The 12,467-nt window shown below is 48.4% G+C and overlaps 1 protein-coding gene across 1 annotated transcript in view; it reads right to left on the bottom strand.

Moving 5' to 3' along the window:
* Positions 1 to 12,467, bottom strand: part of SGPP2 (sphingosine-1-phosphate phosphatase 2) — a 119,450-nt gene that overhangs the window by 29,699 nt on the left and 77,284 nt on the right. The window contains exons 3-4 of the mRNA XM_039236843.1: positions 8,001 to 8,180; positions 4,685 to 4,774 (exon numbers count right to left, since the gene is read on the bottom strand). Of these exons, the coding sequence (XP_039092774.1) occupies positions 4,685 to 4,774; positions 8,001 to 8,180 (270 nt within the window). The remainder of the gene's footprint in view (positions 1 to 4,684; positions 4,775 to 8,000; positions 8,181 to 12,467) is intronic.

The following is a 12,467-nucleotide window of genomic DNA, read 5'->3' as shown; positions in this document are numbered from 1 at the left end:
CAGGCCAGGCCACTAGACACTTTCCTGAAATTCTCCCCACTGCAATCCTTTCAGGAACAAAACAAAGAATTTTAAGCCCAGAGCTCCTTGGGTCTAGTCTCAGAGAGAAGGCAGCCCGAGAACATGAATCCATGTGAAGAGATGTGCAGAGAAGCTAGGGAAAGCGTAGGGAGACTTCCGACAAAGATCTGGACCTCAGGTCCCATTCTCCCAAGGGCTACCTTTACCTCCACCCTTCCTACAGTGTGGCTATAAAAACCAATAAATTTTCGGGGATGCTTAGTCGGTTAAGTGTCTGACTCTTGGTTTGGGCTCAGGTCGTGATCTCAGTCATGAGCTCGAACCCTGCATCAGGCTCTGTGCTAGCGATGGAGCCTGCTTGGGATTCACTCTCCACCCCGTCTCTTCCCCTTCCCTGCTCACACTCTCTCCCTCTCTCTCCCTTGCTCTCTCACTCTCAAAAACTTAAAACAACAACAACAACAACTTTTTCTTTAAGCTTAAGTGAGTTTGAGTTAGTGTCTATTCTTTGCACTCAAGGAGTCCTGACTCGCTCAGGCGGTAACCACTTGGGTTTGGGCCCTCTCAAGAGTGATGAACTTATTGGGTTGTCTTTCTAGCCCGTTTTTTGGGGGCACTGCCTTGGTAGCCCATGGGGGTGGCTTCTGGGGTCTCGGTTCTGCTCTGCATCCCATTCCCCTCGCCAAGGCCCATTGGTTCAAGGGTAACGCCCCAGGGCGATCAAGCTTTCATCTCTGGAAATTAAGATTTTGATCTGAGAGAGAAGGTGTGGGCTTCTTCCAACAGTGGCTCTCTCACGGGAGAGGAAGGCGCTCTCAGGTGCCCTGCTTCTTTCCTTCTAGAGGCTTAGCTGCGCAGCCCCATTCATACTGAGCTCCGGGAGCTGCCCAAATCCTTCTAACACATTCTAACGCATAATCAGATACGGAAATAATATTGGAGCAGTGGCGCGAGTCAGAATTAATTCAGCTTGGCGACTACCTGAGGAGCGTGGGAAGGCCGGAGCTAGGGCGGTGCCCGACTTTCTCGCTGAGACATCGTGACAGATGAGACACCCGTCTGTGAGGTGGTTTGGCAGGACAGTGACACCACAAGTAGTTTCACTCGGGCCTGCCCAGGAGTCAGCTGCAGCCTGTCCCCGAAGACTTGACATCAGAGAGCAAACCGCTCCCCCCTGACAAGAAGTGATTTCTTTAGGGGAGAGAGAGGTGCATTTCTATTCTCCTTGAATTGCTTCCTCTCCGTGCACAGAGAACCATTTGCATCAAGCAGTGACCACCTGACTGACTTCGAGTTCGGGGACACCCCGGGGTGTGTGCGACGGGAGCAGCTCATGGCGTGGACGTGGTGGGTCCTTGCAAAGCATCTATCTCCACCTTCCGGCTCCAGTTTGGTTCGGGCACATGCTCACAGCCAATTCTAAAGGACAGTCAGTCTACTCAATGGCTCTCAACCCTGGCTGCACATTAAAATCAACTGAGGAGCTTTGAAAAAATACCAACGCTTAGGATATGTGTGTGTGTGTGTGTGTGTGTGTGTGTGTTGTTTCTACTCGTCAGCTATTGTGACTAATGCTGCTGCCATGAATGTGGGTCTCCAAATACCCCTCCTCCCTGGGAGATTTTTAAAAAGCTTTCCATGGGATGTGACTATGTAGTCAGTGAGAACCGTTAGCGCATGGCTGTCCCTGATGGCTGCAAGGGGTCCAGGGGAGAGAGAAGACAGGCCACGTTTGCTGGCCCGCCCCAGCTGCTCCACGCTAAGTACAGTCCTCGTCACATCAAGTCATCAGCAGCTCACACGTCTGTCACCACCAGCACCCCAAGACCCAGGAGGGTGAGGTAGGTTTTGTTTCCGTGTGTATCATGCCGATCTGGCTCCCAGCCCGGCACCTGCAGCGGACTATTAAGTGGCTGCTGAGTGAAGAAGACTGCCAATCCGTAATTTAACTGGATCCTGCTATTACAAGGAAGTGTCCCCTCCTGCGACTAGGAATTATGTACTGTCGAACCCTGGGCCGTGCCTCCGGCTCCTCTCGGGACTGGGCCCGGGCCCAAGTCAGGCTCTACTCTACAGGCTCTTTATGAAATAAAATTACACGTGTGGAGAAGCCCCGGGGGGCGATGGCAGCACGGGGTGGGGGTGGGTGGAAGTTTCTACAGCTTTGCTCCAGTTTCTTCTGGGACGGATGCCCCAAGGAGAGCAGCTGGACCCGTTCCTCGGAGCTGAACGAGAGGCTTAAACAGTTTTCCCCACAAACAGCAGCTTCCCCATCCCCATAACCCACTTTAAAAAGACAGGCAGCAAGCTGTGTCTTTCCTGAGATGGGGTTTCTGTGCCCTTTACTCATGTCTGTGGCTCCGCATTCTCGCACGGATGCTGGTTTTCATTTCAGCCTGGATTCTCGCGATCGCCTTTTAGGAAAGCCTGCGGAAATTACAGAGCAGCCCCAGATAAAAGGGCTGCCGAACACCCGCGAGAGTGCTGGCTGGTTCCACACTGAGGTCCCCGGACGTAGTTGGAGGGAGCCTCCTTATAATGCGAAGCAGCGGTGTGGCAAATTGAGAATGCTCCCCTCTCCCGTCCCCCGTCCCCCTGCAGGCTCAGAAGCTGGTCGAGCACAGGGACCACAAGGACGTGTCTCAGGAGGGAGATGATGCCCCTGGTCCCCCAACCTCTCCTCCAGGGTCTTCAAGATCTGGTCAGGCCGGCTGAAGATGGTCGGGGGAGGCTGCAGGGCCGTGCAAGTTCAGGGTCAGAGCTGGTCTTTGCTTAAAAGTTGGATATTGTGGGAGCGTCTGGGCAGCTCAGTCGGTGAAGCATCCGACTTAGGCTTAGGTCGTGATCTCATGGTTTGTGGGTTCGAGTCCCCACTTCGGGCTCTTGTGCTGACAGCTCAGAGCCTAGATCCTGCTTTGGATTCCGTGTCTCCCTCTCTCTCTCAAAATAAATAAACTTTAGAAGAGAAATGCGGGTATTTTGTTTATTGTGGACACTTTTTGCTTTTGATGCATTTTTTGCATTAATTTTGCTTTTCTTAAGTATTCTATCATGATCATTTATCTTGGTCGCGTCACTCCTTCTGTGTGGCTCTGACCTGCCTGCCCCAAGGCCCAGCCCTGACTCTGGTGGCTCTGGGCTCCTCCTTGCTTTTCTGAGCGAGCATGAGCTTTAAGGGAAAGCGCGGTGTCTCTCACTGAATCCCGTGCGGCCTTGAGCCTTCTTTCTCCGGGTTTTGTTCTTCCAGTCCTCTGCCTCTGCTCATTCTTACAGGTTCTCTCATTCCATCCGTTCACCTCTGCTGCGTGTCCCCCCCCCCCCCCCCCCCCCCCCCCCCNGTGTGATAACCAACACCAGACACCAAGAAGACCAGCAGGCGGGTGGCCTTTCCCCCAGAGAGGTCCTCAGCTAACACAAATTTTCAGCCTTGCACAGAGAGTAACACAATTAGCAAGAGCCCATTCCTTTCTAGAGAAATCTTCCTTGTGCCAATTATAATGATAAACAGTGCCCTGTGGTGAGCCATGGCCAGCCTTGTGCTCTGGAACTTCAAGGCAGCTGCCCGGCACACCCGGAAACAGAGCTCTGAGGTCATTCTCACTACACTAACCATCGCAGCCCTAGAAACAGATCCAATACGGTAAAAGGGTAGGCGAACCTTTAAATGCAGACACGTCTCTGTGTGTCACCACCACCGCCAGCCCAGAGCAGTTCAGAAAGGAAGCGAGGCCCACGCTTCTGGGCTATTTTGACCCGGAGGGACCCTTTCCCTGGAGAGGCCAGCTGGGATCCTTAAAATCCAGACCCATCTCTGTGAGGACCTAAGTGGGAACCATATCCTCACGCTCCCGTCCTTGACCATGGGTGTTCCTCCTGCGTCACCAGGAAACCAGCATGAAAATAAATGACCTGAGTCTCTGTTGACATTCTAGCCAATCTTCCAAGTCAGGAAGGTCTAGCCCTGGTCAGTCCTCTCAACGTTATCTTTTTTCTTTTTTTTTTTTTAAAAATTTTTTTTAATGTTTTATTTATTTCTAGGAGAGAGAGAGAGACAGAGTGAGCAGGGGAGGGTCAGAGAGAGAGGGAGTCACAGACTGAAACAGGCTCCAGGCTCTGAGCTGGCAGTTAGCACAGAGCCCGACGCGGGGCTCGAACCCACGAGCAGCGAGATCATGACCCAAGAGAAAGTCGGACGCCCAACCGACTAAGCCACCCAGGCGCCCCTCAACGTTATCTTTCTAAAAATTTTTTTTAAATAAAAAAATTATTTACTTTTGAGAGAGAGAGAGAAACAGAACAGGAGTGGGGGAGGGGAAGAGAGAGAGGAAGACACAGAATCCGAAGCAGGCTCCAGGCTCTGAGCTGTCAGCACAGAGCCTGACACAGGGCTCGAACTCACAGACCACAAGATCATGACCTTAGCCAAAGTCAGACGCTTCACTGATGGAGACGCCCAGGCACCCCTTCCTTGATATTATCTTATGATTCGTTATTATTATTACACAGGGGTCATGACATCATAATTACTTACCTCATTGGCCTAATGGGAAGTATAATTACATATGCAAATAGCTGTAGAAGTATACAGTGCAAGGAACACACCGAGACACTGGCCACGCTGTTATTCAGACAGTCGCCCCAAGACCTGCCCACAAGGACTTACCAGGACCGTGTGCATCCCGGTGTAGATTCTGCTGAGACACACCAAGGTGGAAAACACCACAGCCATCAGCAACCCCAAGACAAAGGGATACTGTCGGGGGACAAGAGAAAACAAGGCAATTAGACCATGCTCACGTAGGTTGACCCCATGGGGGGAGAGGATTCCTGGCCTAATAGTGTCAATCTCGATTTCCCTAGACTGGTAATTGGATGGTCTAAAACCATTTGAAAAGTGGGAAAATGGAGCCAAGTGGGGGAGGGGGCACCCAGGACCATAGCGCCGGGAGGAAGCTTCACAACATATAAACATACAAATAAGACTTAGTTAGAACTTGGCCTTAAGCCGGTGGTGGGGACGTAAATCCTTTGTGTTTCGACCTATTCTTCTTCAGAGAGTAACATGTATGAGGTATACAGTACTGAGCAAGGGGCAATCCTGTCGCCCGGAAGTTCAACCACCTACATCCCCACTGAGTGCTGGCTGGTAAAGCTTGGCAACAACCGGCTCCCAGGAGCAACGGGCCCAAGCTAAGAATGGGCAACTTTATAGACAGATGTTAAGGCAAAAATCCAGACTTTGCTAAATCTCAACTTTCACTGGTGGGTAACAATAGCAGGCACGGGAATCCGGCTCATGCAGGGTCATATAAGGAACATATGGATATTCTGCTCATAAATGGAGATGTAAAGATATAATCCATGTGCTTCAAGCACTAACGCCTGTGGTGTTTCATGGTGAGAAGAATAAAGATGACAGTGAGCTGTCTATATCAAGTGAAGCTCTGTACAGTCACCCACTCCATCAATCTTCACACAACTCTAGGAAGTGGGTTCTACTACTAAGTCCATTCCACAAATGAAGAAACCGTTTAACTTGATAATCAGTTACATCACTACTGAACTTAAGCACAAAGATGTTTTCCCATTAATCATTCCATTTGATCCTCAAAATGAAAACTGGGCTCAGAGAGGCAAGCCGACTTGCCCAAGGTCACACAGCTGGTGAAGGGTAAGAGTTAGAACCAGAAGCCACAACTTCCATGTCCAAGTCCAGCACAGTTTATTTTTTTTGTTTTTTAATGTTTATTTATTTTTGAGACGGAGAGAGAAAGAAAGAAACAAAGTAAGTGTCAGGGGGAGGAGAGGCACAGAGAGAGAGAGACAGAGAATCCAAAGTGGGCTCTATGCTGTCAGCGCAAAGCCTGATGGGGAGCTCAAACTCACAAACCGTGAGATCATGACCTGAGCTGAAGTCAGACAATCAACAGACCCAGCTGCCCAGGTGCCCTGCAACACATTCTTTCTGATGTAAGATGTGAATATAATCACACACGGTCATATGTCTTTTCTTAAAATTTATCATTAACTGGGTCTCAGATTTTAAGAAAAAGTGTTAAAAATTAATGAGTTAATGCATTCAGAAGTTCGAGTTGAGGCATTAGCCTGAACACATATAAAGAAACCATATTTAGAAATATTATAGCAAATAACCCCAATAGCTAAATATATTGATCATTAAAAATTGACTAGGAAGGGGCGCCTGGGTGGCTCAGTTCACGATCTCACAGTTTGTGGGTTTGAGCCCCGCACCGAGCTCTGTGCTGACGGCTCAGAGCCTGGAGCCTGCTTCGGATTCTGTGTCTTCCTCTCTCTCTCTCTGCCCCTCCCCCACCCATGCTCAGTCTCTCTCAAAAATAAATAAACATTAAAAAAATTTTTTTAATTAAAAAACAATTGACTAGGAAAGAAGTCCACAACAACTCAGGCTGAAAACTGCTGCATCATGGGAGCTGAAAAGCATTTTTAAAGAAGGACCAAGTGGCCTTGAAATGAGTACATAATTGGTTGCTGTTGCTGTTTTTTGCAGTCCGCTGCCATGAGGCTTTTCTCCTGTGCAACGTCAGCACGCGCACAGGCCTCTCTGGATGCTGAGCGCAGCAGCATCTGGATGCTGAGGACCAGCCCCGGGCCCGCTGGGGCAGGCGCCCTGCCTACGAGGGAGCTCAGAGGTCTCTGTGTTAAGTTAGTTCAGACACAGTACTGGAGAGTTCAGACGTTTTCGGTCCCTGCATGACTTAAAGTTATGACGGAAGATTATACTTCGTTGGATATATTCCTGAGACCTGTCCCTTCCCCATCCCGGAAATGGAGGTCTGACCCCACGTGACCAGGTAGAAGACCAGAGAGGTACAGCCGGGACCCAGCGCTAATCCTGTCCCTGTCCAGCTACGTCAGACTGATTCCCCTAGTTCTGACCGTGTAGAACCCAGAACGTACCTGGGTTTTGAGGGTGTAGGGACAAGGCAAAACAACACGGTCGTTTACCTACAGGACTGCTAGGTTTAATGAAATCTAAATTTTCCAGAGAGCGAGAGAGAAAAATTATGAAATTAAATGTAAACTTGGAGCAAAACTTCTCAGGTAGGCAAAGCGAAGTACTTGACTGCAGTACTGATGTAACTTTTAAAAGGTCTGACTGGGGGCGCCTGGTGGCTCAGTCGGTTAAGCGTCCGACTTCAGCTCAGGTCATGATCTCACGGTTCGTGAGTTCGAGCCCCGCGTCGGGCTCTGTGCTGACATCCAGCTCAGAGCCTGGAGCCTGTTTCAGATTCTGTGTCTCCCTCTCTCTCTGACCCTCCCCTGCTCATGCTGTCTCTCTCTCTCAGAAAAAAAAAATAAAAAAATAAATCTGACTGTAATTGGCATCTAAGCAGGTATTAGTGAAGTGACATTCCTCCGTTTTCAACAGTTAGTAATCTCTTGTCATTTAGAGAGGAATCTAGAAAACACGGAGCCATTATTTCTACTGGTTGAGCCTCAACAGGTGCAAAGACATCCCTGGAAGCCAATGTGGGGCCCAGACCTTTCCCTTCCCTGGGCCCTGGGAAGTCTAGCAAGAGGATTTATCTGGTGGAGTCATCCCAGCCCTGGAGGACCATTTATGAGGATCATAAGCTTCTCGCAGCTGGTGTAAAGAGAAGATGAGAAAACTGATCACGTGCTGTCTAGTGGAGAACTCCAGGGCACAGTGCTCTGGCAGGGGGACTCCACACACCCTGGGTCCTGGGCCAGGCATGCCATGCTTGTTGTGGGGGTGTTATTACGGGGGGTGTGCTTTTCACTCTGAGGTACAGCCTGACTTGGACACGAACCCGTATGTCACTTTCTCTATGAAGAAATTGTCACCAATGGCTCAATACACTTCCGTCCCCGCCCCTCCCAGTCCTTATTTCATAAACCTCAAAGCCCCCTCAAAACAGAAAACTCTGAGGCGGAACCTCTCTTTGCCACCTGATTGGCATGGGTGGTGGCCTCACCTGGTATCTGTCCATCGTAGAGATGAGGAGGGTGAAGGAAATGGCGGTGGCTGCCATGGCGTGGGTGGATGGCATTCCATACTCGGCAATCATTCTCTCCTCTAGTTTCACGACAGGAGGAGAGAAGGGGCGGGGCCACTTCAGGATATCCTTGGCTATCTGGCCAACATACATCACCAACTGTAAAACCAAAGGGCTGGGGTGAGTCTAACCGAATAAGTGAAATCCCTCGGTTGCATGAATTTATTTTGGGGTTCCCACGCTATTGGCTGAAGTCCCCTTCTCCTCCGACCCAGCTACCACTTGAGAAAGTCTTGGAGTCCTAGTCCATAAAAAGAGAAACAGGCCATCTGAACTCCAGAAGACCACTGGGCCCTTAAGATGGGACATTAACACATATCTTAAGCTGAGTGATATACTTAACAAGCATGTCTATAGTTCCTGTGTGGGCCAGGTACTGGTTATAAAGAGCTTTATAAATATTAACTCACTTCATCCAAAGACACCTATAGAATGCAGGTGGACAACGAGATTCAAATCCAGGGAGTTTTGCTTCAAAATCTGTGCCTTATGCCACATGATAATACCTCAAAACCTAGGATAGTTCTCAAATCAGACAGCCTTTGTTCTCAAGGTTTAGCCAGAAAAAGTGACTGTTCTGGGGTGCCTGGGTGGCTCAGTCGGTTGAGCGTCCAACTTCAGCTCAGATCATGATCTCACATTGGTGGGTTCAAGCCCCGTATTGGGCTCTGTGCTGACAGCTCAAGAGCCTGTGGCCTGCTTCGGATTCTGTGTCTCCCTCTCCGTCTCTGCCCCTCCCCCACTCATGCTCTCTCTCTCTCTCTCTCTCTCTCTCTCCCTCTCTCTCTCTCAAAAATAAGTAAACATAAAAAAAATTAGAAAAAAAAGAAAAGTGACTGTTCTTATAGAGCTTCTGCTTAAAAAATTTTGGGGGGGAGTGCCCCAGGGTGGCTCAGTCAGTTGAGTGTACAACTTGGGTTCAGGGCATGATCTCATGGTCTGTGGGTTTGAGCCCTGCATCAGGCTCTGTGCCGACAGCCCGGAACCCGGAGCCTGATTCAGATTCTGTGTGTCCCTCTCTCTCTGCCCCTCCCCTGCTTGTGCTGGCTTGCTCACTTTCTCTCAAAAATAAACAAACATAAACATTTTTTGAATGTTAGTCTATTTTTGAATGTTACACTGTTATTCTTAATGCATGTAGGCAAGATACTAGATATAATTTAATTTCTTTCTGTAATTAGGAGCATCAGTAAGATAAATGACAGGGGTATTTTGAACCCTCAGATAATAGACAACTCAATCTAGAGTTTTTTCAAGTGGTTTTTCATGATGACATTAATGAAGAAACTGTTCCCCTCCCTTCTTTTTCTTAAAGCACAAGACAGAAACCAGAATTTGACTTCCATTAGTTACCCTGCAGGGATGAACAGGACTATGAACCGCACTCACTCTGTCAGAGAACTCTCGCGGACAATCTCAGGATCGGGTATAAAGACGTAAGAGCAACCCATTTCCTCAAGTCTGCATTTGCCACTCCAAGTGTGGTCTGAGGCTGGGTCATCTGTCCCCTACCCCCTGCCCGGGCCCCGGGCACTGGGCTCAAATGCGGAATCTCAGGCCCCAGCCTGGACCTCCCCAAAATGCACCCGGTTTTCATACCATTCTCAGGTGGCTTGTGTGCACGTGAGAATTTGAGAAGCCCCTCTTGACACTGTATTCTCACCCGGGGCCCTTTGTCCTGGGCTTTAATCATAAACCTCTGCATCTCACCATGACCGTATCGATTTTACTAGGGCTTTTGTTTAGCTCGTGATGGATGGAGTTCTCTTGCTTTGGAAAGAGACCCACGATGAAGGGCTGTTTCAAAAATAATTTTCATCAGTCAGCCAGAATGCTTTAGGGTTTTCCACATTCTGGTGCTTTCTTTTAGCTGGCTTAATTCCGAGCCTTATTCCAGATACTCACACCCCCCAGAAGGCACTGCTGATGTTTTGTGCCCCGGCGTCATTTTGCTCTGGGTTAAAAAAACCAAGAACCACTGTGTGTGCACAGCAGGCCAAATCCACAGGCTTTAAAGCCTCAGTGACAATCACTGAATTCCATAGCTGTGATTTCTAATCGGACTTTGAAATTCAACCTCTTTACCATCCCCTTATTACCAGGAACTACTGTCCCGGAAACAGGCTCGGTCTTTTATGTTTGCGCCTCCCTCCTGTGAACCTGCAAGAAACCGCATCAGACTGACAATTATGTGTGGGGACAGAAAACTCACAGCACCGCCTACCAGGAGTGTCTCGGAAGCCGCTGGAGATACATTTCTCAACCCTGGCCCTTCCCAGCTCACCAGCAAAAACAAAATATTGCAGGTATAATAATTCCAGCTTGCTCATGAGTACTTAACCTCCGCGGACAGGAACCCTTGAAATCATTAGGTGAAGACAGCCAGGAGGCTTCAGACAAATTTTTACATTTCCTTGAAGGTCACAAGTCCCTCTGACTCCATTTCTAGTTTGCCTTCTACATTGGAAGGATGTTTTTAAGAATTAGGACAGTTGTTCATTTCATTTAAAAAAGTATTACTACCGCATCATATTGTTTCTGACTGATACATTTCAAATACCAATTACTGTATGACAGCTCTCTTTAAACAAAAGGTAGAGCTCTATTGTTCAAGTCCTTAGGAAGGAATAGCACTTGTGGGTTGGGGAGTCCTATCTCTGCCCTCACATTCATTACAGCAAGGCCACGATGTGCTGAGCCCTGCATTAGGTCCCCGTGACACAAACAGAAGATCTCATCATAATGCAAATAGGCTTTGAAAAAAATTAGCCAATGGATCCTATGGATATGTATCTATGTAGAGACAGAATGAAGAAGCCTGAACAAAGACAAAGGAAAGAGAAGTGCGTACTATGTGATCTTGTGTTTATGAAATTGTTGAAATGTTAACTTCATAGCACAGAAGGCAGACCAATGATTGCCAGGAAGGGGGGAAAGAAATGACAAATGGGATATGTACATAGGCCAAAATATTCCAACCTGTACATTTTAAATGGGTGGATTGTACAGCCGGTGAATTATATCTCAATAAAGCTGTTAAGGATGTCACATCTCAAAAAGTGGTTGTCTCAGCTTGGGTTGCCATAGCAATGAAACACAGGCTGGTGGCTTATAAACAACGGAAATTTATTTCTTATATCCTAGAGGATGGAAAGTCCAAGGTCAAGGTGCCAGCAGATTTGGTATCTGCTTCCTGGTTCAGAGACAGCCATCTTGTCGCTGGGTCCTCACGTGGTGGCAGGAGTGAGGAAGCTCTCTGGGGTCCCTTTTACTTGGGCACTCAGCCCATTCATGAGAGTCCACTCTCATGACCAGAGCGCCTCCCAGAGGCCCTACCTCCTAATACCATCCCACTGAGTCCTAGGGTTCAACATGTCAATGTTTCAGAAGTTCTTCTCAAGTACAAGGAGATGTGTGGGGTGGGCCCGGCCATCGGGCACTGTGTGGAACGGCATCTGGATGTTCAGCTTACTTGCACATTCGGGGAAGAGGCAGAGCCAGATCTGATCTGTCCTCCGGTGTCTTGGGCAGAGTGGGGGCAAAGACATCAAGACTAGAGGGAAGGAGACCAGATAAGAGAATATCACAAAATCCAGCGGAGGGATAAAGGTGGGATCAAGCTCAGCAAAAGTGGGGCAGTAGACAGAATTTGAAAATGTCCTGGGGCACCTGGGTGGCTCAGTCGGTTAAGCATCCGACTTTGGCTCAGGTCATGATCTCGCAGTTCATGAGTTCCAGGCCCACATCAGGTTCTGTGTGGACAGCTCAGAGCCTGGAGCCTGCTTTGGATTCCGTGTCTCCCTCTCTCTCCACCCCTCCCCCGCTCTCACTCTGTCTCTCTCTTTCTCAAAAATGAACATTAAAACAAATTTAAAATAAAAGGACGACTTTTGAAATTTTTTTAAGACAAAAGAATGTTGAACAGGCTTATAAGTGTAAAAAGAATGGCAACTAGAAATTATTTAAATAAGAAACACCCCACCCTGAAATTGATAGACAGGGGGCTCAGAGGGGATTGTGTACATGGCAGTGTTTAAGTTCAGAAGAGCTAAACTACTGGTCCTCACAAGGGACATGCAATCTCCTGGCAGATACTCCTGGTAAGCATGATGACTGCAGGCACCACCAGCATTAAGAGGGGAGGAGGCCAGGGATACTATGCGTCATTCAGTGCACAAGATTGCCAGCCTATGAAATGGTCCTTTGTGTCTAACATGATTCTTGAGGTCTCTGCCAGACATTCTTGTACGTGAACGCCTATCTGTAATCCTCTGAACGGAGAGCCTAATTCTCTTCTAAAGAACCACTGAATATTTTCTTGCAAGGTTTGTACATACACTGAAGTTTCTGAGAACAGAACTACCAAGGAAACTGAGGGAAGACTGA

This window comes from Hyaena hyaena, unplaced genomic scaffold (genome assembly GCF_003009895.1).
Source record: "Hyaena hyaena isolate Hyena2069 unplaced genomic scaffold, ASM300989v1 scaffold_117, whole genome shotgun sequence".
Taxonomy (NCBI): domain Eukaryota; kingdom Metazoa; phylum Chordata; class Mammalia; order Carnivora; family Hyaenidae; genus Hyaena; species Hyaena hyaena.
This window is presented reverse-complemented; position numbering and strand designations above follow the sequence as displayed.